This window comes from Mustela lutreola, chromosome 4 (genome assembly GCF_030435805.1).
Source record: "Mustela lutreola isolate mMusLut2 chromosome 4, mMusLut2.pri, whole genome shotgun sequence".
Classification (NCBI taxonomy): domain Eukaryota; kingdom Metazoa; phylum Chordata; class Mammalia; order Carnivora; family Mustelidae; genus Mustela; species Mustela lutreola.
Window position 1 is genome coordinate 8,594,621 of NC_081293.1, and position 27,363 is coordinate 8,621,983.

The 27,363-nt window shown below is 44.7% G+C and overlaps 1 protein-coding gene across 1 annotated transcript; it reads left to right on the top strand.

Moving 5' to 3' along the window:
* The first annotated feature begins 99 nt into the window (after window positions 1–99).
* LOC131830590 (ATPase PAAT-like) lies at window positions 100–26,875 on the top strand. The gene is made up of 7 exons (XM_059172935.1): window positions 100–353; window positions 998–1,201; window positions 2,145–2,214; window positions 7,698–7,904; window positions 14,704–15,158; window positions 18,281–19,898; window positions 26,552–26,875. Exons 1-6 carry the CDS (start codon window positions 190–192, stop codon window positions 18,513–18,515), a joined length of 1,335 nt encoding a protein of 444 aa, XP_059028918.1. The 5' UTR covers window positions 100–189; the 3' UTR covers window positions 18,516–19,898; window positions 26,552–26,875.
* The last annotated feature ends 488 nt before the right edge of the window (window positions 26,876–27,363 follow it).

Sequence of the window (27,363 nt, forward strand, 5' to 3'; positions counted from 1 at the left end):
GCCGCCTGGCGCGCGCATGCGTGTCTCCGGCACCTGGTTTTCTTCCCCACTGGGCAAGAAGCGGCCGGTCTTAGGTTTGAAGCCAGCCGAGCCGGAAGTCGCTCTCCTTTTTCGCCTCCCTTCTGTCCTGGCGGAAACGCAAGCCCTGAAAGAGAGGTTCCGGACTCGGCCTGGGCTGGGGGAGGCTGAATGGAGACCCCGGGCGAGGACGCGGGACTGACCCGCCGCCCGATGCTGGCCTCTTCCTGGGATGCGGCCCGCGGAGTCCTGGCCCACAGCCTCCGTCTGACCCGGGCTGACCTCGGCGCCCGGGACTTGGACCGGGAGGAACCGCTGACGCCGCCTGCCGCGGGGTGCGCCGGGCCGGCGGGGACTGGGGCCGCCGCTGCGGGACGGTCGCGCTCCTCGGGGGGCCGGGAGGGCAGGCGGGGGCCGTGCGGGGAGCGGGTGTGGGCCCGGGATCCGGGAGCGGAGCGGGCGGCGGGTCTGGGCCGGGAGCGGCGGCCGGGGGCGTGAGTGCCGGGCGCGGGGCTGGCGGCCCGGCCCCCGCACCTCCGCGGGGTCGGCACCGGCCCCCGCCTCCCCCTCCCCGGCGCAAACGCACCGGCCGAGGCCTCGCGTCCCCCCGCGTCGGCGCTAGCACGTGTGGCCGGCGAGAGTCCCGTCCGCTTCCCGAGGGAGAAGATAGGCGGGGCCTCTCGGGGCCTCCCGCCTCCCGCTGCGGTGCGCGCCGCAGGGGCCCGGGGACGTTCCCGGTCGGGAGAAGGGAGTGCGGGGGGTGGCGGCGGCGGCGGAGGACGCGGTGGGCGGCGAAGCGCGGCCGTCCGCAGGGCCCGTTTCCTCGCGAATCTGTGCCGAGCGTCGGGCGGTGCTTGGGCAGGCGCGGGGCCCTCCGTGTCGACGAAGTGGGTCGGGAGGACCCGCGGCCCGGCCAGAGGGTCGCGAGCGGGGTTCGGACGCGCCGACTGAGGAGCGCGCGGGACGCGTTTCCTTTCAGCCGCGAGCCGGTGGTTTTGAAGAGCGGCCCGAGCGGCCCCGGGGAGCAGCCCTGCTTCCTTCACCTGAGCTGCGAGCCCGGCGGGGGCGAGGAGGTCGTGGCCGTCGGCCTTCTGAGTTCGGCCCGGAACATGGAGGTGTACGTGGGAGAGGAGTACTGCGGCACCAGCCGGGGCAAGGCCGTGTGCGGCGACCCGGGCGACAGGTCTGTGAGCGCGGGGCTCTCCGAGCTGCGGTGCTGTTGGCGGGTGGCCCGGCGCGGGCCGGTCCCGGAGCAGTGGGAGTCTCCCCTGAGCGTCCCGGAGACGGTCCGAGCCCCTCGCCCACGGCGCTCGGGGTGGAGGCGTCCGGCCCCGTGAGGCGGGGGGCTGCGTGGAGCCGACCAGTTCGCAGACCGGGTGCACTGTGCGGACTCCAGGCCGTCAGTCCTTCCTTACTGCCCCTTCTTGCCGTTCTCCCTGAACACGCGGTGGCCTGTTTTCAGAGGCAGTTTGGCAGTTAGTCTGGAAGTGAACACATTTTTCTGAAAGGAAGCCCATTACCAGTGGTGCCCAGGCCAAGACTGTGCCTCACCAGTCTGCGACCTACACACAGTTCAGCCTGCTACAGCGTGACTTTTCTCCAGGTTCTGATGCAAAGATTCTACCCCGATTCAATCCCAGGATTTAAGGAATGGCTCAGAAACAATTTTTCCTTATTTGAGTACAGTTGACATGCAACATTACGTTAGTTCAGGTGTATAACGTAGTGATTCAACACCTTTATGGGCCGTAAGGTGTTCAGGTCTAACTACCATCTGTTACCAGGAGAAAACTGCCGTCTGTTACCATACAGCATCAGTACAGTCTCAGTGAGATCATGCTATTTGAGTATCCTCTGTTACCATACAAGGCTGTTACAGTGTCATTGACGAAGTTTCCGATACTGAACCTTTTTTATTCCTACTACCTATTTATTCTTTATCGCGAAGCCTGTGTCTCTCACTGGCCTTCATCCATTTTGCCCATCCCTTTGGCAACCATCCGTTTGTTTTCTGAATTTTTTGATTCTGCTGTTTCTTTATGTATTCTTTTGGAACAACTCATTTTTAAATGTAACTATTTAAAATAATAGGATTAAAAGTAACTTAAGTTTTATTTTCTTTTTAGTGAGCACAAAATTATTTTCTACAAAAAGTACTTAAAATTGGAGTCTTCCAGTCATGCTTGTAAAATAAAGGTAAGTCATCACTAGCTTTTAACTAATTTGACAACTGCAAATGTTTTTGTATAATTTGTACTTGTTTTCTGTTGGTTCAGTAATATGGTTAGTCCAACTTTATTTTTGATTACATAAAAATATGTATCATGAAAACTATAAGCAGTTTTGGCTTATAGAGAAGGATATAGGAAGCTATATCAAGAAAGAAGGGAATTGGAGAAGTTTCAGAGAAGAGTATCCAGAAGTTAAAGGGATTTGGACTTATGTCTTAAATATGAAAAATATCATAGAGGTGAACTTTAGTGTTCTCAGTGGAGCCTAGAGAAAAGTTACTGAGCAAGAAGGCGTAGGCCAGGATAGTCTTCCTGTTTTGTTGCCTAGTTAAGTGAGCTGGTGCAAGTCTCTTTATTTCTTTCGAACTACCTTATGGATAAATTAGCTGACCAAAAAAAAAAATTCTTTATATGTACATGAACGTTCATCATCATTCCTAATAGCCAAAAGGTTACAAAGAAAACAACCCAACTGTCCATCACTAAATGTGTAAACAAAATATGGTGTACCCACAGAATGGAAAAGTATTCAGTCATAAAAAAAAATACATATAGAAACCCAGATGAAACTTGAAACGTACTGTGTGAAAGAAGTTGGAATCATAATATTGTATGAGTCTGTGTGTATATATATATAAGGTCCAAAATGGGCAAATCCATAGAGACTGAAAGTAGATTAGTTATTATCTAGGGCTGCGGGGTGGGTATTGGTGGGATGGGGAGTGACTGCCAGTGATACATGGCTACTTTTTGGGCGATGTTCTAAAATTGCAATGGCTAGCACCAGAGCCATTAGGATACCAAAAAATAAACCTAATCAAAGAGGTAAAAGATCTATATTCTAAAAACTATAGAAAACTGATGAATAAAATTTAAGAGGACAGAAAGAAGTGGAAAAACATTCCATGCTCATGGACTAAAAGAACAAACATTGTTAAAATATCTATACTACCCAAAGCAGTCATACATTTAATGCAGTTCCTATCAAAACACCGTGAGCATTTTTCACAGAGCTGGAACAAACAATCCTAAAATTTGTATGGAACCACAAAAGGCCCCATGTAGTAAAAAAAGTCCTGAAAAAGAACAGCAAAGCTGGAGGCATTAAAATTCAGGACTTCAAGCTGTACTACATAGCTGTAGTCAAGACACTATGGTAGTGGCACAAAAACAGACATGTAGATCAATGGAACAGAATACCTAGGAATAGACCCATGACTATACGGTTAACTTAACCTTCAATAAAGTGGGAAGGAATATCTAGTGGAAAAAAAACAGTCTCAGGGCCCCTAGGTGGCTCTGTGGGTTAAGCCTCTGCCTTCACCTCGGGTCATGATCTCAGGGTCCTGAAATTGAGCCCTGCATCGGGCTATCTGCTCAACAGGGAGCCTGCTTCCTTCTCTCTCTGTCTGCCTTTCTGCCTACTTGTGATCTCTGTCAAATAAATAAACAAAATCTTAAAAAAAGAAGAAAAGACAGTCTCTTCAGTAAATGCTGTTGGGAAAATTGGACAGCAAAATGCAGAAGAATGAAACTGGACAACTGTCTTTCACCAGATCCAAAAAAAATATTTAAATGGTTGAAAGACCTAATGTGAGATAGGAAACCATCAATATCCTAGAGGGGAACACAAGCAGCAACCTCTTTTCTTTTTTTTTTTTTTTAAAGATTTTTATTTATTTATTTGATAGAGATCACAAGTAGGCAGAGAGGCAGGCAGAGAGGAGGGGGGTGGAGAAGCAGGATCCCCGCTGATCAGAGAACCCGATGTGGGACTCGATCCCAGGACCCTGGGATCATGACCTGGGCTGAAGGCAGAGGCTTTAACCCACCGAGCCATCCAGGCGCCCCCCAGCAGCAACCTCTTTGATCTTGGTTGGAGCAACTTCTTGCCGGAGGCAAGGGAAACGAAAGCCAGAATGAACTATTGGGATTTCATCAAGATAAAAAGCTACTGCACAGTGAAGGACACAATCAACAAAACTAAAAGGCAGCCTACAGAATGGGAGAAGAAATTTGCAAATGACATCTGATAAAGGGTTAGAATCCAAAGTCTTTAAAGAACTTACCAAACTTGACACTCCATAACTAAATAATCCAGTTAAAAAATAGAAGTCAAAAATAGACATTTTGGGGGGTGCCTGGGTGGCTCAGTGGGTTAAAACCTCTGCCTTCGGCTCAGGTCATTATCTCAGGGTCTTGGGATCAAGCCCCACATCAGGCTCTCTGCTTAGCAAAGAGCCTGCTTCCTCCTCTCTCTGCCTGCCTCTCTGCTTGCTTGTGATCTCTCTCTGTCAAATAAATAAATAAATGAATATATTTTAAAAAATAGACATTTTTCAAAAAAAGCGTAAAAATGGCTAAGAGACATGTGAAAGATGCCCAACATCACTCATCATCAGGGAAATGCAAATCAAAACCATGAGGAGATATCACCTGACACCAGTCAAAATGGCTAAAATTAACAACACAAGAAATAATAGGTGTTGGTGAGGATGTGGAGAAAGCGAAGGCCTCTTGAAATGTTGGTGGGAATGCAAATGGTGCAGCCACTCTGGAAAACAGTATGGAGGTTCCTCAGTAAGTTAAAAATAGAACTACCCTACCACCCAGCAATTGCTCTACCAGGTAATAACCCAAAAGATAGAAAAATACAGATTCAGAGGGTACATGTACCCCAGTGTTGTTTTTGTTTTTAAGATTTTATTTATTTGACAGAGGGAGAAATCACAAGCAGGTGGGGAGGCAGGCAGTGGGGGGGAGCAGGCTCCCTGCCGAGCAGAGAACCCGATGCGGGACTCGATCCCAGGACCCCTGAGATCATGACCTAAGCCAGAGGCAACAGCTCAACCCACTGAGCCACCCAGGTGCCCCACCCCAGTGTTTTTAGCAGCATTATCAACAATGATGTTTATAGTAGCCAAACTATGGAGAGAGACCAAATGTCCATTGGCTGATGAATGGTTAAAAGAGGTGGTATATGCCTACAATGGAATATTACTCAGCCATCAAAAAGAATGAAATCTTGACATTTGCATTTCAACATGGAGGGAGCTAGAGTGTATTATGCTAAGCAAAATAAGTTAGAGAAAGACAAATATCATATAATTTTACTCATGTGGAATTCAAGAAAGAGAACAGATGAATATATGGGGGAGAAAAAAAGAGAAACAAACCATAAGAGACTTTTAAAGATTGAGAACAAACAGGGTTGTTGGAAGGATGTGGGTGGGAGATGGGCTAAATGTGTGATGGGTATTAAGGAGGGCACTTGTTATGATGTGCACTGGGTGTTGTGTCTAAGTGATGAAACACTGAATTCTGCTTCTGAAACCAGTGTTGCACTGTATGTTAACTAACTAGAACATAAAAAAAAAAAATCTAAAAAGGAAAAAAAAACCAATAAAATAAAACTGTAGGGGCGCCTGGGTGGCTCAGTGGGTTAAGGCCTCTGCCTTCGGCTTGGGTCGTGATCCCAGGGTCCTGGGATCGAGCCCCGCATCGGGCTCTCTGCTCAGCAGGGAGCCTGCTTCTTCCCTCTCTCTCTGCCTGCCTCTCTGCCTGCTTGTGATCTCTCCCTATCAAATAAATAAATAAAATATTTTTAAAAATAATAATAAAATAAAACTGTAATGGCTACACAACTCTGTGAATATACTAAAATCTACTGAATTGTATACTTTAAACCATTTGATTGTTTGGCATGTTAATTATATCTCAATAAAGGTGTTTTTAAATTTAAAATTTTTTATAAGGAAATAAATTCTTGCTATCTTTTTATCTCCACATTAGTTTATATAAGGTTACAAGACTTTAGAATAAGAAAAAATAAGTAATGTCAGCCTGTTGGTAGCAAATTTACAGAACTGATTATTCCAAGATACTATTTTGTATAGTATATATTAATAGCTTCCAGATGTATTTAAATAAAGTATTTCATGCATCCCACAAATATTTGAATGCCTAGTGATGCTAGGTACTATAATTAGGCAGGTAGGAATTAGCAGTAATATAAGGAATGACTGCCCTCATACTGCTCACATTCTGGTGTGATGAAATAGATTGTAAGTTGAGTCAGTGAGTCAGATATGTCCCTAATTCTGTGGTGGGGCAGTGAGGATGGAAATGCAGAAAAGGGGGTGCCTGGGTGGCTCAGTGGGTTAAGCCTCTGCCTTCGGCTCAGGTCATGATCCCAGGGTCTTGGAATCAAGCCCCGCATCGGGCTCTCTGCTCAGCGGGGAGCCTGCTTCCCCCTCTCTTTCTGCCTGTCTCTCTGCCTACTTGTGATCTCCGTCAAATAAATAAAATCTTAAAAAAAAAAAAAAGGGCAGAAAGGGTATTAGGGTATTATTAGGGTAGGTGTATAAATTTAATGTGGAAGTTCCTTAATTGTTGAGGACAGTCACACACAGAGTTCTTATATTATGGGTTCTTGACCTGTGTTGCCATGTTACATATGGTTTATGTGTGTCTCTGAAGGTAAGTGTTTTTTTTAAGTGGTAAATGGAAGTTCTGAGGGAATGTAGCGAAGCTTGTTCTGGGGCAATAGTATATGAAAGTTAATAGTTAGTGACCCATCTTTTTGAGCATTTACTCAGTGGTAGGTCCTGGGAATTTTAACACCTAATCCTCATAACAACCATGTAAAATCATTGTTTTTACCCTCCCTCATTTTTTTTTTTTAATTTTTTTATTCCTGACTCGTGTTTTTGCCTTTTCCCAGGATAAACACAGGCTCTAAGTTGAGTCACCATTGACTTGTCTGATTCTAAATCCTGGTCCCTTTCCACTTTGCTACTTTGTTGTCCGTATCACAGAGGAATGTCTTTTGGTTCAGAAACATGGGTGAAATAAGGCAGCATAAAGCACTGGGCAGGACACTGCCATTGTCTAGGTTCCAAGCTTGACTTTTACCAGTTTACATAATCCTTTGATAGTCAGAAAATCACCCCTGACCTTGTCTTTTTTGTGTGTGAACCAGAAGGTTATGTTAGACCGTATTAACTTTCTCTTTTAATTCTAAATTCTGCAAGACTGATTTATCTTTAGTATTTCAGTAAATGCTTTGGAAGTGCTTTTGTAAAGCCTTCTTTTATATTCAGTATTATAGCTAGCTGTGCCAGCTTCTCAGATTGGTATCGTTTATTTTTATTCATTAATGTAAGTGAATGAAATTTTACTCTAGTCCCTTTTGTATTCTGTGTATTTTTTCAGTTTGAAGTTACATTCTTTTATATAAACAGTTCTTATGAGCCTCATGGTAAATTAGAAGTGCTGATTGTTACAATTTTCAGGAAAATATAAAAATGAAAGAGTATTTAAAGTTTCTATTTTCTATAAATTTTCCTAAATACATTATTATTTCTAGTTTGTATAGAAAAGTGACCTTAAATAGTGATTATTGTTTAATATTATGTTTTTTTCTGGAACTTTTTTGTTTTATAATAGTTGCTCTCCTTTGGTGAAAAGCAGCATGTGTTCATCAGTAAAATTGTGGTACAGCTGAGGCGGGTTTCAGCAAATTCTTCAACAAGCTCTCCTGCTCTAGGATCAAGGATAGACCTGCAGAGGGTCCAAACTCTCATGGAGGCCATGGGGTCCAAGTTGTCACCTGGTGCTCAGCAGTTGATGAATATGGTTAAATTTCAGCAGCAGGTAGGTGGACATGGTTTCCCTCCAGGTACCATTAACGATTTCAAAATGACAGCTTTTTCTAAGGACATGTATCAACTGGAAAGTTTTTCTTTGAACTTTTACTGTTGATTTGACTGCTACCTTTATTTGCTTTTGTAAAATAGCATTTATTTTATTTTATTTTATTTTTTTAAAGAATTTATTTATCTGACACAGAGAGAGAGAGAGATCACAAGTAGGCAGAGAGGCAGACAGAGAGAGGGGGGAAGCAGGCTCCCCACCAAGCAGAGAGCCCAATGCGGGGCTTGATCCCAGGACCCTGGGATCATGACCTGAGCCAAAGGCAGAGGCTTTAACCCACTGAGCCACCCAGGTGCCCATAAAATAGCATTTTGCAGACTTTCTCTTCTACAAAATACCTTACGACAGATCTTCATACTTTTCTGTGAATTTACTCACTCAGTATTAAGCACCTTCTCAGTGAATAAGGCAATGTTTTGAACACTTTAGAAAGTTCAAAGATCAATTAGTTTAAGGATCTTTAAGGATATTTATAGTTTCATTTTATCTAGGCCTTTAAGGAAGAAGGGTGGGGACTGGGCAAGTAAATTTGGAGGGATGCAATTTGGGAGAGAGAAGATAGCATGGCTTAACTCTTCAGGGCCAGAAGGAACAGGATATAGCTAGGAAATGAATAGAAGTTCACTCCTATGGGTGAAGAAGTGTTTGGGGGAGTTTAGTTTGGGGCTGGATCATAGAGGGCTTTGAATGTTACTTTTGAGGTTCATACGTAGTTTTGCTTACATTTTGAGAAACTCTAACCCCAAGCTATGCTATGCGTGTACAGGAATGAGAAGAAACAATGAATCAGAAGGATGTGTGACTCCAGGGGGAGCAGTTCCTTGTGCCTTCCCTCATCCAGACGAGAGTCAAGGAGGGTCTAAAATTAGACATCCTGGATTGTGAGATGATACAACGATGGTGCCATTGGCTCGGGGCAACCTACTTGATATTGGTTTGCTGGAGGAAAATAGAATTAAAGAGGGATATTGCGGTTTTGAAGATGATGATACCAACAATATAAATGGAACCCAAGGGAGGAGACTGCTTGGGGAAAAAGTTCGATTTGGGAATATTAAGTTGTAGACATGAATTGTAGAGTGTGAGCATTTGGAAGCACAGGTGGGCGTGGGTGTGGAGGAGTGAAGGGAGGTTTGAGTGGTGGACCCCAATAACGGCAGGGAAAGTGGTCGAGGGAGAGCCAGAGCAAGGAAGAAATGTCCTTCGGGGAGTAGCTAGGTTTGGTAAGGATATCGGGAGCAGGAAAAGGAACAGAACAGCAGAAGACCGGTGGTGTGACTGAGTAGCACGAAGGAAAATCTTACGTCAGGAGACCTGATTTCAGGGTGTGGTGCTGACATGAGTAGTTGTGTAATTTGGCAGTGCTTCATCTTTTTCCATGAATTCCTTTGTGTTCAAAATCTAAATGATAATACTGCTAAGATCAAAGGATTAAGGGGAAAATTTAAAAGGAATAGTCTAAATAAGCAGCGGATGTACCTTTTGCGAATTTTACTAATAGTAATTTAGTACAGGTGTCACCGAAGCAATGGGCCGAGACAGGAAATTGGGAGAGTTGATGGTGATCATGGGAACCCTGGAAAGGAGGATTTCGAAAAAGTACCGGTTCTATACTTTTCTTTCTCTCCTACCATCACCGCACCTTGACCCTCCAGAAGTCCCTCACTGGTCCTCCTCCACCGCATCCATTCCCCACAGGGTGACCAGAATAATCTCGGAGAGTGAATCAGACCCATCCTTCCCTGTGTAAAGCCATCTGACTGCTTCCCATCACACTTAGAATTAACCCAAAGATTCCTTACCCTGGCGTCTAAGATCTGGGCCTTCTTTGATTCCTTAACCTCATCTCTGGCCAGATCTCCAGGCTTTGCGGACTCAGGCACGCTGGCGTTGTTAGTCCTCAGATACTCAGGTGTGTTCGGGACCTTCACACTCTTAACTGTTCTCTTTCTCGAGAAGCCCTTTTTCCAGACCGTGGTGAGCCTGGACTTCTCTTTTTTATTAAGATAACGGCTTAAATGTTACGTCCTTAGAGACCTTCCCCAACCACCAGTTTAAAATAGCCTTTCCCGCCAAGTCTGCATCATATTTTTGTCAGAGCCTTCTTGACTCCTTTGCTGTTGTTTACGTATCAGTCTGTTTATCTCTTTAAAATGTAAGCTTCCTGCCGACAGGGAGCTGGTCTCTCTTGTTTGTGGCTCCAAATAAGTATATGATGTATGTGCCTTCTGGATGGTCAAGTTTAAGTGCTTCTTGGAGTTCTTCAGAGGGTCAGATAGAATGATTATGAGACAGAAACCAGATTCGGAGGGAGTAGGGAGTAAATGGGGGTAGTTGAAATGTGGAGGTACCCAGGGTAAATGGGTTGGTTTCAGGAATGGTAGCGATAAGGAGCTCGCCTGTACCAGAATCCCTTGGAATGTTTATAAAGAGCAGATTCCTGGCTGGCGCCAATGACCTGAAACCCAAAAGGTGGGATCCAGGAATCCGTTTATCAAACAGACGTCTCCAGATAAGTTGTATGCATAGTATACTTTGAGAACAAATGATTGAGGAGAAGGATCCCATGGAGATAGAAAATGTACAACAAGAGGAAATTATTTTTTTGTGTGCAACTCTTTGGAAACGTCAGAGAGGGTTAATAAATTAAATCAGTTCATGGACCGATTTTTATGTTCTAAAAACTTCACTTTGGAAAAAGAGATGACATGGATAGGTTTTTTGTTTTTTGTTTTTGTTTTTGTTTTTTGCCATGTCTTTAAGTTTTTTGGTGTAATTCCAAAAATAACATGTTCTCTTTGCCAGAGATTTTAATCCATTCAGAAGTGCATTAAGTAAATCATAAAAGTGCTCTCCCAGCTCTCACTGTGTTCCCCAGCTTGGTGCATATCCTAGAGTTTTCTGAGTATGTAGAAACACATGCAGGTCCTTCCCTCCAGTGCACTTGTTGTGACCTGCCCCCTCCCCCCACTAAATCCTTGTATATGGGGACATATGGGGGAACACCTGGGAAAAAGGAAGGTGATTCAGTTAAATCTTCTTTTAAACATCCCAACATAAGACCTCTTCCAGGTGGGAAGGCTCTGTTTATGGGATGATTCTTACAGGGCTTACCTGGTTCTAGGATTGTATTTTAATAAAAAGCAGGAATCTATGGACTGCCTCCCTGGAAAATGTCATGTAAGCTGTGTAACCGTTTGTTAAGTATAAACTCAGGGTGTTTTGGGGCACCTGGCTGGCTCAGATGGTAGAGTGTGTGACTCTCGATCTTGGGTTTGTAAGTTCGAGCCCCAAGTTGGATGTAGAGATTACTTAAAAATAAAATCTTAAAAGTAAATAAATAAAGTAGGGCTGTCTCATGACCAGAACTGTTCCTTTGGTACAAGCTGTGTAACTGCATACACTAGAACCCCCCTACGTTAGTTTGGGCCGCGCCTGTCGTGAAGGAGAGAGAAGCTACCTGGGAAGCTTTGTTAGAAGCCCTCTACCTTCCCTGCTTCACCCGTGCTTTGGGGTTGCTTGTGTTCTTGAAAGTTTTGTTAAAGTTTTTTCTTACTTCATTCAGTTTGAAGGTAAAATTTGCTGGCTCTGATTTGTTTTTGCTTTAAAATTTATGGAAATTGAATAGGAATTATATATCAAAGTGCCTAGCCTATAGTTTTCATTTAATGTTACCTGAATGAAAGGGTGCACCCCATTTTTCTCGAAGAAAACATACTCAGTTATGCAGGGTTTACACGGCTTACTTTTTTCACCTTTGAAATACAAGTATCTTTTTTCTTGCTTTCTCAAGATGATACTTGTTTAAATTTTTTTTTTTAATGGTAGAGACTTTTTTTTAGAGATTTTAATTATTTGACAGACAGAGATCACAGGTAGGCAGAGAGGCAGGCAGGGAGAGAGGAGGAAGCAGGCTCCCTGCTGAGCAGAGAGCCTGATGTGGGGCTCAATCCTAGGACCCTGGGATCATGACCTGAGCTGAAGGCAGTGGCTTTAACCCACTGAACCCCCCAGGTGCCCCCATACTTGTTTAAATTTTTTATAGTAAAAGTTAGATAATCCTTTCAGATATCTGATAAGATAGTCAGAAATAAACACTTAATTTTTCACAAGTCTGGGGGTAAATGTACACATATATTAAATTATATGTATACACAGATAATAGTCCTTTACATATTCATGTATAGGTATATGGACGTAATTCCAACATGAATGATTTTATGTTCTTTTAAGCTACTCTGTGTTTTCTATATAACATGTAACATGGAGCCTAAGCAATAAATACGTATAAATTATTTCCTCCCCATTCCCCTGCCTACTTTTAAAAGGGTTTGGTGGACTATGCAAGGCAACATGTGACAGGCAGCACAAGAAAATTAAGAATTGAAGAAAAGGAAACAGAAGAATAGCCACCAGCACCCAAAGTTGGTTTATTTACTGCCCTATAAACTCACCTGTAAATTCCAGCATATGTAATACTAGGAGGAAAAGGAAATTACCTTAAGAGCTGTCATCTGAGAAAAATATGACCACTTTTTATAATCAGTGAATTTCTTCTAGTCAAAATTTGATATATTAGAAAAGAAAACCTCACAGAGCATATACCTTATTTGCACTTAGATTTTAATTAAAATTTCTGCCAAATTAATTATCATATACAATTTTGACATTGATTTCACTGCTGTTTATACAGAATTTTCAGTTTCTGGGGTGCTTCAGTGGCTCAGTCTGTTAAGCATCCGACTCTTGATTTTGGCTCAGGTTAAGAGATCCAGCCCTGAGTTGGGTTCTGTACCTGGCATGGAGCCTGCTTGGGATTCTCTCTCTCTTTCTCTCTGCCTCTGCCACCCCCCAACTCATGGTATCTCTCTCTCTAAAAATAAAATACAGTTTAAAAAAGTATTTTCAATTTTCTGTCACTAAGGTTTTTTTGGATTGTTTACTACTACCAAAAATAGTTTAGCTTTGTCATCACGATTAAGGCTCCTTTCTGCACAAGGAGAGTTGTTGTATTTTAAAATTTTATATATAATTATATATACAATATATATATATAATATATGTATAATTATATACAAAATTATAATTATATATATTATATAACTATATGCTGTCCATCTTCTAGGACTAATTTAAGAGTTATCCAAAACTTGCATTCAGTAGAGGATAACATTTCTTTACCAAGAGTATTCCTCCAAAGTACAGTTTAGCAAAAGAAGTTTCATGGAGACCCTCCCATTGCTCTCCCACCAACTTCCCTGGCTCTCAGTATTCCCCTTGCCTCCTTTATTTTCCCCCAAAGTATTTACCACCATCTCCACCCACGTGCTGCATTGCCTGCCTGCCTGCCTGCCGACTTCTCTTCCTTCCTTCCTTTCTTCTTTCCATTGTTCCCTGCTCCTGTATTGGTTCCACATATCAGTAATTTTCATTTGTCTTGTTCATGCACATATTTCCTATGCTGGAAACACAGAATAGATTTCTGATAAATGTTTGCTGACTGAATGAGTTTTGGTTATTTGGTCCAGAAATCATTTTTTCGAGTTCTAGACAATGTATATACCGAGACTCTTCAGCTGACTTGTATAATACTGGCCTCAGTCTCTTTCAGTAGGTGTTGAGCAGCAGTAAGGATGTGCTGGTGTTCCCGAATGAGAATACAGCCTTGTAATGTAACCGCTTAGTGGGCCAGAAGTAATTGCTTTGCTTTGCTGTTGTGGAGAAATTGAAGAGTACAGCAAGGAGCATGGCGAGAACATGCCCCTGCGTGGGAAGCCATGTGACTTCATTACAGAAGTGAGCCGGACTGTTGTCGTGAACTAATACGGCATAGCCGGTTCAGTTGAGGCCATAAAACATAACTGTTATCCTACAGATCATTAAAGCAGACGGAGCCAAAAGTAGGCTCATTTTAGTCATTGTAGATGTTGCAAATGTACTAATAAAACATCAGACTTCTAGTATGTAATTTATCTGGTGTATCTTCCGTGATAAGCTAGTTATAAAAAATTTCCTTAGGTTAGCTTGTTATATGGGAAACTTGATGGATGATATTTAATGCTAAGTATATTATCAATTATTGTGCCTCAGTTGAGAGTACTGTATTTTATCGCCATAAATCAAGGAGGCCTTTATAGTGGAGACGTTAATGCTAAGTTTTACTAAGTTTTACTTAGTATTTTTTTTTACTAACTTTTACTAAGCATGCTAATATTTAATATTTCCTTTAGGGAAAATTGCAGTGAAATCATTAAAAGTCTTGACTCTGGGGGCACCTGGGTGGCTCAGTGGGTTAAGCCTCTGCCTTTGGCTCGGGTCATGATACCAGGGTCGTGGGATCGAGCCCCGTATCCGGCTCTCTGCTCAGCGGGAAGCCTGCTTCCTCCTCTCTGCCTGCCTCTCTGCCTACTTGTGATCTCTGTCTGTCAGATAAATTAAAAAATCTTTTAAAAAAAGAAAGAAAGAAAAAAACCGTCTTGACTCTGGAGTTCCGTGGTCTGGGTTCCTGTCTCAGTTCTGCCACTTACTGGCTGCATTCCCATAGCCGGGTTACCTTTAGCCTTGGTTTCACCTCTGCTATGGTCTCTTCAGCTTAAGATCAGGTAGTACTTGTAGCCTACTTCGTGTGGCTGTTCAGAGGATCAGAGAAAGAAGGCACCTTGCCGGACTCACAGTAGTTACCCCAAAAGTTAGCCGTCACCACTACCGATAGTAACGTGTATTTCTTTCCCTTGCTTAGAACTGTGTTCCCTTGGGAGAGCAGCTTCAGGCGGTTTTGGGAAATACTGGCTACAGACGAGTGGCGGACCTGCAGTCCTCAGCTGCTTCGGGAGCCTCCGACAAGTCCCCCTCCACGCCTTTCCCTTTCAGAACCGGACTGACGTCTGGAGCCCTGACGGAAGACTTAAACACTTGTGTCGATAAAAGTCCGCAGCCACCGGATGGAGGAAACACTACACACCTCAAAGACTATAACATCGTGCCGCCAAACCATTCCCTTCTGGAGAATGACCTCAGAAATGCAGTTTCTTCTTTCCTGCCGAAGAAAGCAAGTGACATCTCAAACATACCTAACTCTGAGTTGCTGCCTTTTCTCCAGAATTTATGTAGTCAGGTTAACCATCTCCGCGTGGGACATAGCGCCAAGTGGCAGGAAGGCATCACTAAGGCCGGGGAAGGCGTTGTTGGTGTTGCGTAAGTATTTCAGACAAATCTGGTTTAGGTTTCATAGATAGAAGAATTAGTTGGAGGAAAATAGATTTGTTTCAGTAACTGCTGCCTGTAGCTATTTTCAGTATTTTTAGGATCTATAGCTCAACATAGACCATGGACTTAAACGTAACACGTAAAGTTATAGGGGCGCCTAGCTAGCTCAATCAGCAGAGTGTGCAACTCTTTATTTAAATTATTTTTATTTTTATTTTTTAAACTTAATTTTTATATTTTTTAGTTTATTTTTTTATTTTTTGCAGAGCATGCAACTCTTGATCTTGGGGTTGTGAGTTTGATACTCATGTTGGGATGTAGAGATTACTTAAAAATAAAATCCTTTAAAAAAATAAATAAGCATAAAGCTATAAAACTTTTCTGACAATATGTAGGAGAACATTTGGAGACCTAAGACTAGGAAAAGACCCTTAGATGACACCAGAATCACAATAATGGAAACATTGACCTATTGCATCCCATCAAAATTTAAAGCTTCTGCCTTGTGAAAGACCCTGTTAAGAGGATAAAAATACAGATACAAAGTGGGAGCAAAATTTGCAAGTCACAAATTTAACAAATGGCATCCATTCCTGTAGCTCCCAAAATTCACGTTAGAAAAAAATTCAATCAGAACATGGGCAATGGACATGGAGACATTACAAAGGGTGCTCATATCAAATAAGCAAGTGAAAAGATGATCATCATTGACTTCGTGGCTACTAGGGAAATGAATATCAAAACAAGATACTATTGCACAGTTATTTGAAGATTAAAAACAAAAAATGGTAACAATACCAAATGCTGGTGCAGATATGGAGAAACTGGATCTCTTCTACATTTCTGGTAGAGGTATAGAATACTACAGCCACTGTAAAAAATACTTGGGCAGTTTCTTGAAAATTAAACATTTACCGTGTGAGCCAGCAATGTATTTGGCATTTATCCCAGAGAAATGAAAACTTATGTTGACAGTAGAAACTATGCCCAGTTCTTCATGCAACTTTATTTCATGTAACGGTCCAAAACTGGAAGCAACCAGAATGTCTTAAACTAGATGAACAGGGCACCTGGGTGGCTCAGTGGGTTAAGCCGCTGCCTTCGGCTCGGGTCATGATCTCACGTCCCGGGATCGAGTCCCGCATCGGGCTCTCTGCTCAGCAGGGAGCCTGCTTCCTCCTCTCTCTCTGCCTGCCTCTCTGCCTACTTGCGATCTTTCTCTGTCAAATAAATAAATAAAATCTTAAAAAAAAAAAAAACAACAAAAAACTAGATGAACAGTTAAACAAACTGGGGTATATTCATATCACAGGATGCTAATCAATAAAAAGGAACGGACTGTTGACACACACAGCAACTTGGATGGCTCCTGAGGACATTCTATGCTGAGGGACAAGAGAATCTCAGGAGGTCACACACCAAGATTGCATTTGTGTAACGTTCCCAAAATGGAGTTCTAGAGATGGAGACCATATTGCTGGCTGTAGGTGTTAGGACTGGAGGGCGTTAGGGAGTGGCTGTGACAATGGGGAGATGTTTGTGGTGAAGGAATAGTTGTGATCTCAGTTGTGATGTTCACGTGAACGTGTGTGCGTGTGGGAGGACGGCGCCCGCGCACACTGCCGCAGCATCCCTTTTCTGCTATTCTCCAGAGTTGGGTGAGATGTAACCATTGGGACCATTGGGGAAGGGTACTGGGGAACTCTCGTATCTTTACAACTTCCTGTGAAGCTGGAGTTACTTGAAAAAAAAAAATAATGGTTTTTAGAAAAACTGCTCATATATTCTAGAATGGGGTTCTCAAACTTTTTGGTCTCGGCATTCTCAAAAATAACTGAGGACTGTGAAGAAGCTTTATGTAGAGTATATGAGAGGATTCATTTGTTTAAAAATAAAAAACCCATTATTATATTAGTAACAATTTTTATGAAGAAGGTATTTTCTAAAGAACAACACCGAATGCTGTTAGGTGACATGTAGAATCGATGTTAGCGTCTGCTCGCGGTCTCATCTGTGTTGCCCTCCAGCATGTGGCTTCAGTAGCCGATGAGGGTGCAGAAGGGCTGAGAACAAACGGAGTTCATGCTGAAGACACTATTTAGACCCTAAATTGACTGGCCTTGGACAGTCTTAAGACACTGAAGAACACTCGATCACAGCTTCTGTTGCTCAACTGAGCAGTGACATCACACCTCGTGTAGCCTCTGGGAAATGTCACCATATGTTCCTGAGGATCTGGGGGTGAAGGGTTCAGACATCATCTTGGTCGTCATGTAAGAGTGCTTGCTACTTGGTGGAAGCTGAACAAGTCACAGGTCCCCAGGGTGTTGTGGGCCACGGCCTGAGGTTCATTGCCCTGGTGTGCATTGGTTGTGAACCTGAGAAACTGGACTGCTTTTACTGTTGTTATTGTTGTTTAAGAATTTATTTATTCATTTGAGACCGCGTGAATGGGGGTGGCAGAGGGAGAGTCAGACTTCCCCCTCCCTCCTACCCTCCGCCCCAGCCTATCACGTCCCTGGAGCAGGGACCCTGAGCTCATGACTCCAGCTGAGGTCAGACCCTTAGCAGACTGAGCCCCCCAGGCTCCCCTTCTCAGTTTGTTATTTCTGTCTGCCCATTCCAGTTACGTTCGTTTTTACATGTTTTCATATTAGGTTAGAAGAGAACCTTCCAGTGCTTAGTGAGGTTGTGCGGGTGACAAGAAACAAACCTTGCAATTGTGGGTTTGCTTGGGGAAGTTCTTGGAAGACATACATGGAGACCTTAAGAAACATTGAGGCAGATCAGTTTTGATTTGGGGCTCAAAATCCAAGACCCTTTGTAGAGACATGTTCTGTGAGGGGGACACTCCCTCGCGTCGCCGTGCCCTCATTTCACTTGTGTGCTGACATGTGGAAAGAATCGGACATGCGGCCCGCTTTGGGCGCTTAGGGCTGTCATTGCCCCTTGGAGATGGATGTTGGCACCGGAAACCCCTCGTACCCAGACGGCAGCGTTGCGGAGACAGATTTCCGCATTGTCCTTTGGGGGCTCATTTCGTATGGTTTGCTTGTTTCTGTTAGGATATCAGGGATAATTGTTACACTGGTTTTTTAATTTATTTTTAGAACGGGAGAGCAACCCGTGTGCTCCTACTTGGAAAAGATTCTTACTAAAAATATGGAACTGCTGGAAAAGAAGCTTGTGGACTCCATGGATCAGCGAATACGTCAACTCCAGGAGCACGTGGACAGGAAGATGGCTGTGTTGATGGACCTGCTGCAGAATCCCCCGTCCCCACCCCCCGGCACGGCCCTGACACAGTGTGACTCTGGAGAAAGACTTTCCAATGGAGAGAGATAAGTGCTCAACCTGTAGGATGTGCTACAGATATTTATTACGTATTTATGGTAAAGCCTAACCCCCCAAAGTTCAAGGCAGTGATTTAATGTCATTTGAGGGCATCATCTTACGTACATCGAGTGACCTCAGTGTTCATTTTAATGTACGTGTTACTGTCTGTCCAGGTCTGTGCACGAGGATTAACCTGATAGGGTCATCCGTTATTTTTGTTTGCAATATTGTTTACTTTTATTTTTTACTTGTATTTATTTTTATTTTTGTTTAGTGCTTAAACTTAAGGATTTCTAATTTAATTCATGAGTCTATATTGTATATGTGTTTACCATTTTAATTTATATAAAGGGCTTATGTTTTAGGGGTGTGAAAAAAATATAGTATTTGGTTTCTTTTTCTCTTTCTAATTGATTGTTTTTGGGAACCCTAGATAGAGTACTTCAGCGTTGTAACCTTTTAATTTCCAGTCACCAAATTATGTTTTATGTTGTTTATTTCAGATAAAAAAATTAGATGTGGTATTTCTGTAACATTAGTATACTTAACATTTTATATGTATCAGAAATTTAGAGGTACTGATTTTCTTATATTTATAAACTGCTGTGCATAAATCTGTTTATTGCTTTATTATTATTTCCTAAGAAAATACTGCCTGAATTTGCTCAGCAGAAGCAGCAGACTACGGTACTTAAAAACTCTCTGTTCAAAGTCTTTTTTCTTGTAAGTTTCCTGCACACGTAATAAGCCAGTAAGTAAGAGCTTAGTATGGAGTAAGAGCTAGCCACTGCACCTTCACGGGTAAACACCAGAGTTTGAAGTAGCTGCAAGGGATGTGTGATGATCAAGAAATTGAATCAAGATCCAGGTTATATATATTAATTTCCATATTTTTAGCACTTTGGGTGTTATTACATCTCCCTGTTTCCCGCGGGGGCGTGCTGAGGTTTCCATCCTACTTCGCACCACTGGGTTGTCAGTGCTCTGGGTGCCGGGCAGTGCATGCTGCTGCCCTAGGACTCCTCTTATACTGTGGCCACAAGACTGTCATTGGAGGCTCTTCCTCATTGGCCCCAACCCCGCTTTCCAGCCTCATCCACACTCCACGTGACCTGCTACGCCAGCCTGTCCTTTCTTCCCGCAGCTCCTCGGACTGTCGGTCTCAGCAGACAGGAGTCCTCCTGCCGTGCTTCTCACCTCTCCCTACCCTACACTCTCTTTCCAAGTCAGCTCAGATGTAGCCGACACGAACCCACGTTTGGTCCCTCTCTGCCCCGGTCGGGAAGCAAGCAGCTGGACAAGAGAAAGGCCACACCGAAGGCTCTCTTTTGGGGGACGTAAAACAGTGGAGGTCAGCTAAAGCACAGGAGGCACATCAGGTAGTGGCCAGAGGTAAGGCCTGAAAAGGGGGCCTGGGTCTGGCTCTGGAAAACCGTGACGGCTCCACTCCCGAGACTGGCGTGGTTTAAGAGGAGAGTGACGCAATCGGCTCCAGGCCTCAGGCGGCAAACCAGAGCGGAGCTTTGCTCACGAACCCATCTGCAGAATTTCTTAGCATTCTGCTTTGCGTTGTAGTGGAATCTGGGTGCTGGGAATGCAGAGCCACAGTAACATCTGATTGCCTGACGAGTTAGGTCAGCATTTCTCATCGTCTGCTTCCTAATCTTTGTCAGTGGTATGTGGGGACCTTGTCAAAGTGAAGGTTCTCGAGCCCCAAGGCAGATCTTCTGAACCAGACCAGAGAGGGAGGCGCGGTCCCTGAATGGGGGTTTCAAGGGATCTCGGGGTTATTGTGAAACAGGCCGTACTTGCAGAGTCTGCTTTGGGCTATCCCACAGTGCGCCCCGGCATGCAGCCCTCTGATCAGCTCCTTCCATCTGCCTCACCGGGAGCTAGTGAGAAAGGCAAAGTCATGGGCTCCATCCCAGAACCAGTGAAGCAGAGTCGCTGGGGTGGGAGGGGGAGCAGCAATCTGATTTCACAAGCTCTCCAGGTGACTCTCACGCACGGGAGTTAGAAAACCTCTGCTTTAAAGAATGGATGTCTCTGAAGAAAGAGACCCACAATTTCAAACACCCAGGACACGTATCTGTGTAACCTTGTGTATATGGGAGATGCTTCTGGAAGTTTCTGTTTAAATGAGAACCAGGGATTCCAGAGGAGTAATGGAGGACTAAGCCACCTCTGGCTTCTTGGCATCCAAATTTCTCAACTGTGAAATGACTCGAGCGGAACATAGTTGGTTTTATTGCAGACTTTCTCTCAGCAGAAAGCTCTTGGTAGAGTGTTCACTTTTACATCTTCCACTGAGATCCAGCCTGCAGACAGAGCACACGTGTGGCTCTTGGTCGTGTGTTCACTTTTACATCTTCCACTGAGATCCAGCCTGCAGACAGAGCACACGTGTGGCTGGAGGTGAGCCCCAGCAGAGGGGCCAACTGCTTATGTTAGTGTCTCAGTTTACAAAGTGTGATGTGGCGGTTTCAGTTGAAACCTCTCAAAGATCAACAGCCGCCGCCACCACCACCCTTGTCAGACCACACAGCACCCACTATCTTGAAACACGCTCAGGGAGGGGAATGGCCTTGCCAACGATTATAACAAGTCATGGCGGGGAGGTAGGCCTGGAACCCACCGCTCCTGTTTTCCAGGCCTGTGTGGATTGTGGGGTGGGACCTAACTACTTAGAATCGATCCCCTCTGACATTTGAAAGCCAAAGCTGTTGAAAGGTAAAGCAGCTTTCCTTCCGTGGCTCCCCTGTCTCAAGGTACAGCAAATTTGGCATCTTCCACATATTTTTCTACCGTTTTGACATTGTCGCTCTAAATGCCCTTAGAAGACGTATTTCCAAGTTGGCTTAGAGGAAAACACACAAGGATGGACAAACCCGAACTCCTTCCACCTTGTTCACGCACCTGCTGCGTTACTTTGTTTGAGTGATTCTGCCTTTTTCTTGACCTCAGTTTTCTGTAAAATGGGGGCTATCACAGCTTACCTCATGCTATGGCGTGAAGCTTATGATACTCTGAGCATGACTCCTCTGATACTTATAGCAGATGTTAAATGGCAAATGTTAAATTTTTCTCTCCCTTTTTCTACTGTGCTGTCTTCTGAAATGGCAGGAATGACACACGTGTTTCTTAATATCATTACTATTCCGGCAATTTTTAAAGTCCCTCTTCTCTATCCTACCTTAGGTACAGGAGGGCTCACAATCATTCTATTGAGCAGTGGTTCTCGAGTCTAGTTCAGGAACCAGCAGCAGCAGCATCTTGAAACTTACCGAAATGCAGATTCTCGGGCCCCAAATCAGACATACGGAGTCAGAAACTCAGGGTGGGGCCAGGCCTCACGTTTCCTGAAGCCCACCTGCCGACTCGGCACATTCACAGTGAGAACCATTTTTTATGTCTAAAACCACACACCCAGCAGCCAGCTTACATGAGTTCCTTCCTAAAACCCCTGTGATACACTGCAAAGATGTCCTACAACCAGCAGGATGAAAATCTAGGCTTTTTACTAAAGGCTTTAAATCCCCACAGAATTGGATCCTTGGCTCATTTTTCCAAATGGTGTCCTGCTGCCACCCCTTTCACGCATCCCACTCTAGCCCCAACAGCCTTGTTCTTGTTCCTTGAGCACAACAAACCCATTGCAGCCTTAAGATTCTGTCAATATTTGCTTTGCCTGGTATGCACCTGCTCACTTTGATCTCTCCCTTTCTCCAGGCATCTGCTCAAACGTCCCCTCCTCAGAAAGGCCTTTTTTGACTATGATCCCTAAATTCCTCCTCTCCATCCCCATCACTTGGATCAGCTGTTTTCCCTTTATTTTTCTTTTAACCATTCTTTAAGGGCTAGAGATATTTAGAACAAATTCTTTTTCTTCATCTGTGAATGTCTCTCTCCCCTTCCATTCCTGAAGGATAGTTTTGCTGGATATAGAATTCGGAGTTCTTTTCATTCAGCGTTCAAGCGACGTCATGTGTTACTTCTGTCTGGCTGCTGGTGTTACAGATAAGAGGTCTGTGGTTTGAACCTGCATCCCCCTGGTGGGTAGTGTCTTGTTTCTCTCTGGCTGCTTTCGAGTTTGTTTCTTTGTTTTTAGTTTTCAGAGTTTAATTTTAATGTGCCTTGCTGTGGATTTTCTCGGGTTTATCCTGTTTGGCGTTTTCTCCACTTCTTGAATCTGTCTGTCTTGTTTCATCAGAAGCTCGCCCCATCCTGCTTCTCCTCTCCTTCTGAGACTCTGATAACATAAATGTTGGATCTTTTGTCATAGTCCCACAGGTCCTTGAGGTTATGTTAGATTTTTGTTCCGATTGGGTGAATACCCTTGCTCTGTCCTCAGGTTCACTGATTTGGTCCTTGTGTCTCCATCTGCCATTGAGCCCATCCAGTGAGCCTCTCCCTCACCCCATTCTGTAATTTCCATTTGGCTCTTTGGTTATAACATCCATTTCTTTGTTGAGATACCTATATTTTGATTGTTGCAAGAAGATTAGTTATTGATTGTTGAAGTTTTTTTTTTTTTTTTAAATGATGGCTGCTTTAAATCCTTTTTTGGGTAATTCCAACATTTGATTCATCTTGCTGTTAGCATCAGTTCATGGTCTTTTCTCATTCAGATGTTATTTCTCCAGTTCTTGGTCCAATGGGTGATTCTCCACTGAATCTTGGATATTTTCGTTAACTCCTATGTAAATCTTGAGTTGTATCAGATAGTCAACTGCTTAGGTTTACCATGCAGGTCCCAGTCTATGACTGTGGGATGAGATTCTAATGACAATTTAATGTCCAGAGGCTTTGCAGTGCTGTTCTGATCTGGTCAGTTTCTGTGGTGCCACTGGGGCTCTTGGGGCCCTGCCAGTGCAGCCAGGAGGAGCAGGGGATTGTTCAGGCTAGAGCCATCTGGTACGTGGAGAAGGGAATCTGGCTCATAGGGACAGAGAAGCTTCTTATGGTAGGTCCTCTTGGGGCTGTCACCTAGCCACCTCACTGTTTCCTGGCAGAGACACATCTTGGCATCAGCAAGGAAGCAGATCACTCTTCCTGGCTTTTTGCTGTCAGTGGGACTCCCACACCACACGTGTTGCCATTGTTGCTGTGCTAGTGTGGTGGTGTTGGCAGGACTTGCATTAAATCCTGGAGCAGTAAACCCACTGGTGCCACCTCCTGCTGCTAGATTTGGCCCGGATGCCTCTTTCTTTTCTGCAGCTGTGTTGCTCATCCAGGCTTGGGGTCTCTAAACTGTTTGCTTTCCTCTTCCCAACCTCCAGAGTATTTCTTTATTTGACTCTTGTATTTTTCCCCCAGGGATTACAGTTGTACTTTGGAGAGAGCCAGGGAGAAACAAGTCTAAGCCATGTCGCCTGTACTTGGAGTCTGCTCATCCTCATTCAGGGCTACTAGATTGCCTGGCCTGGGGTCTGTATCATACACACCTATAACCCTGGTATCTTCCCGATCAAGTGTGAAAATCTTCCAATATCAACAAATCCTTGTAAATGGCATTGCATTATTTCATTTGGGAGCTAAAGCATAAAGACTATTCAGTTTTCTCTAAACTTTAAAGTTAAGAGATTTTTAGCCTCTCCATATTTCTTTTTTTTTTTTTTTAAGATTTTATTTATTTATTTGACAGAGAGAGATCACAAGTAGGCAGAGAGGCAGGCAGAGAGAGAGGAAGGGAAGCAGTCTCCCCACTGAGCAGAGAGCCCGATGCGGGGCTAGATCCCAGGACCCCGAGATCATGACCTGAGCTAAAGGCAGCGGCTTAACCCACTGAGCCACCCAGGCGCCCCTCTTTTTCTTTTTTTCATTGAAATCTTAAACCTGCTTTTGAGGAGCAGTCAAATCCTGAGAATCAATGTGAGGGAATTAAGACCTGAGCAGAGAAGACTTAGAGTGAAATGGCTCAACACAGCATATCTGTTTCCTGGGGGCTGAAGACCACCTACACACAGGATGGAATTCAGAACCCCGTGGAAGAGCTACTGTCCGAGAGCGGATGTCACATGCATGTGACATAGAACATGGGGCTGGACAGCGGCTGCTTCAAAAGCGAGTTCTTCAGCCTGGGATCTTAATTCCTTCTAGAAAGGATGATTCCACCCTTCTTTCTCAAATTACAGGTTTCATAAAATTGTTCCCTCAATTAAAAAAATTTACTTTAGTAGTTAGCCTTCATCCAGATCTGGGTGGTTTAACTCAAAATCTGCTTAGCAGTTAACTTGTTGATGCTTTCTTCCTGGCTCACTGTTCCCCTAATTTCAGAGCGTTAAACAGCTTACTAGATTCCAGACAAATTTTTCTGGGAGGATTAGGAGGAAAAATGTTGAAAGGGCCTGTGGATCTCCTGGAGAGACAGAATGCAGGTCAAGGGCTCCTAGAATCTCCTTAAATCATGATAGGGCCTGACAGTTGTCAGTGGGAGCATGAAACATTGTTTTCCCTTAAACCGTATCACTTATAATGTGGGTTTGCAGATTCTCAGCATTGCACAGCAGGACATTTTGAAAAAAGACATTTCCTTAGTCATTCACAGAAAATACTTTAAACTTGATGAACAGCAAGGGGTCGCTCCTGACTCAGGGCCTGGATGTCAGGAGGCCCTGGTGTTTGTGAATAAAGCTACCTATGCGAGGGCTGGCCTGTGTTTTGTAGCCGCATGCTGCTACCTGTGGAAAGGAAAAAGATTCTTCCCAATTTCTCTGATTTCCTTCTCTCTGGACTTGGCATTTCAAGTCCAGATTGGTTGCTTTCCAGCCACTAAGAAACCCCTTCCTCCTGCTCTGGCCAGCCTCGGCTCCCAGGCCTCCCCGGGAGCATTCACACACACTTACACGTGGAAGCTCTGTGGTTTGGGGCTCCTGCTTCCCCGCTGACTGAAGCCTGCCCAGGACGCGAGGTGGCCGGGTAGGGAAGGGGCCACACTCACTGCTTCCCTGCACCTCTCTGCCCAGGTGTGCGTGACAGGCTCAACCTTAAGATTATGATGGCCATGGGTGGCGGCTTACTGATTGTCATGCTTGTACTGATGGCTGTTGTCATCTGTCTTTACTACAAACTAGCCAAGGACTTGAAGTGAGTGATGTGGGTAAGAGTGACAAATCCCCCCTCGAATAGGATACCTGGGGCTCCCGGCTTGAGCCAGGTCATTGCTTGCCCTGTGGTCCCAGCCAGGGAGAGGTCAGGGACAGCAGGTGAGTTTGAAGAGGTAAAGCCAGGTGAGTATAGAATGTTGATTTTTTTCCCCTTCTGGCTTAGGGCTGTGAGCTCATGAACAGAATGTTCTCGGCTGGGTGGCTCTGTGCTGCTTGGCTTCACTCCCCTCACTGAGGAGCCCCACGGCCGGCCCGCTCAGCACACCGGCTGGGCCCTTCCTCCGCGCCGGGCACCGCAGCCTGTGGCGGAGGCTGGGAACGAGTCTGTGCCTCCGAGTCCCGCAGAGGACAGGCTGAGCCAATCTGCTCTTCGCTGGGTTGGGGGAGCTCTCCCGGTGTTCTCTCATTCACTGTGCTTGGCCGTGGGGGCGTGAGGTGGGCCTGTGGGACCATGGGGAGGCCGAGCTGCGTGAAGATCCTGGGGGACACCTGCCCAGGGCGCGCAGATGAGACAAAAGATAATTAACTTCGGGGGAGAGGAACCTGCGATCCGGGAGAAATGGGTCGTTAGAAGTGGTGCTGCTCCCATCCTCGGGCCGTTCAGCCTGGGAGCTAGAAGGAGAATCCCCGCACGTGGGGGTCGGCGCGGTGTGGCGCCTCCCGGTCACGCTGTGCACTTGATGGGCCTGCAGCGATCAGCGGGGGGACCCTCGCTGGCAGTTTGCTCTCCCTCGTTTGCTGTGACCCGATTTTACATTTCTAGCCATGCTAGGAGAGGAAGGGACTAGATTAAGGACAGGGGCACGAGCTCTAGTTTCCGGCCGCTCTGATGATTTGATTGGCCCGAGGCCTAAACTTCGCAGATACCCCTGATAACTGTGACCAGTGGGCCGAGAAGAGAAATTCTAATGCCTTGCTTTGTGTATGTCTTTTCCCAAGACCTCCAAAGGCACCTGCTGCTCTTTTCATCGCCGGCAGTAATCAAGCCACAGTCACTGATCTCACAGCCCCCACCGCTGGGTCCTACCCCAGCTTCCAGTGCTATGACGATTGTAGCTCGGATGCCAGCTCTGAACTCCTGCCACTGTGCTTCTGTGACGTAACCCCGGTTCTCTGACTTGGGTGGGCACAAGGATCTTCACGCGCAGTCCTTCCTTTCCCAGTAGAGTTTATTTTTCAAGTCAAGTTCAAATAGTGCTTTTATCCTATATACTCTGTAACATTATTGTTTATGTACTTTCAAATAAATGTGCACTACTGAAAGTGTCTGCGGTATTTTTGTTGGTGCTGATAGCTACGTATTTAAATTACTTAAATTTTTGTACTACCCACTTTGAGTCTTGGGGCAGCTAGCTTGTAGTGTACCGCAGCATAAGGAGAGTTAGAGTGGAGAAGAAAAGGGCACGTAAACAATTTCACAGGAAGGGAAACTGTGCTAGGTGCTTGGGGTGGAAAACTCAAAGTCTTTGAAAACTAAGTTTAGACTAAGCTTCACAGCAGCCTGGACCAAAAGGGAACTGGCATTTCTAAGCGACAGACCTTTTCCTGATTACTGCTGGTGATTCATTCTGCTTGGATTTTATTACTTGGAGCCCTCTCTACGAGACTCGGAAGAAAGGGACCTCCTCTTCCTTCGGGATTTACAAAGACTCAGAACCAGTTTCGAACCTGGCACGTGCTAACACCCAAGGGCCCATTCAGTCCAGATGCTGTTTCGTCCAGGCCCTTGGGGCACCAATTTGGCTCTGTGG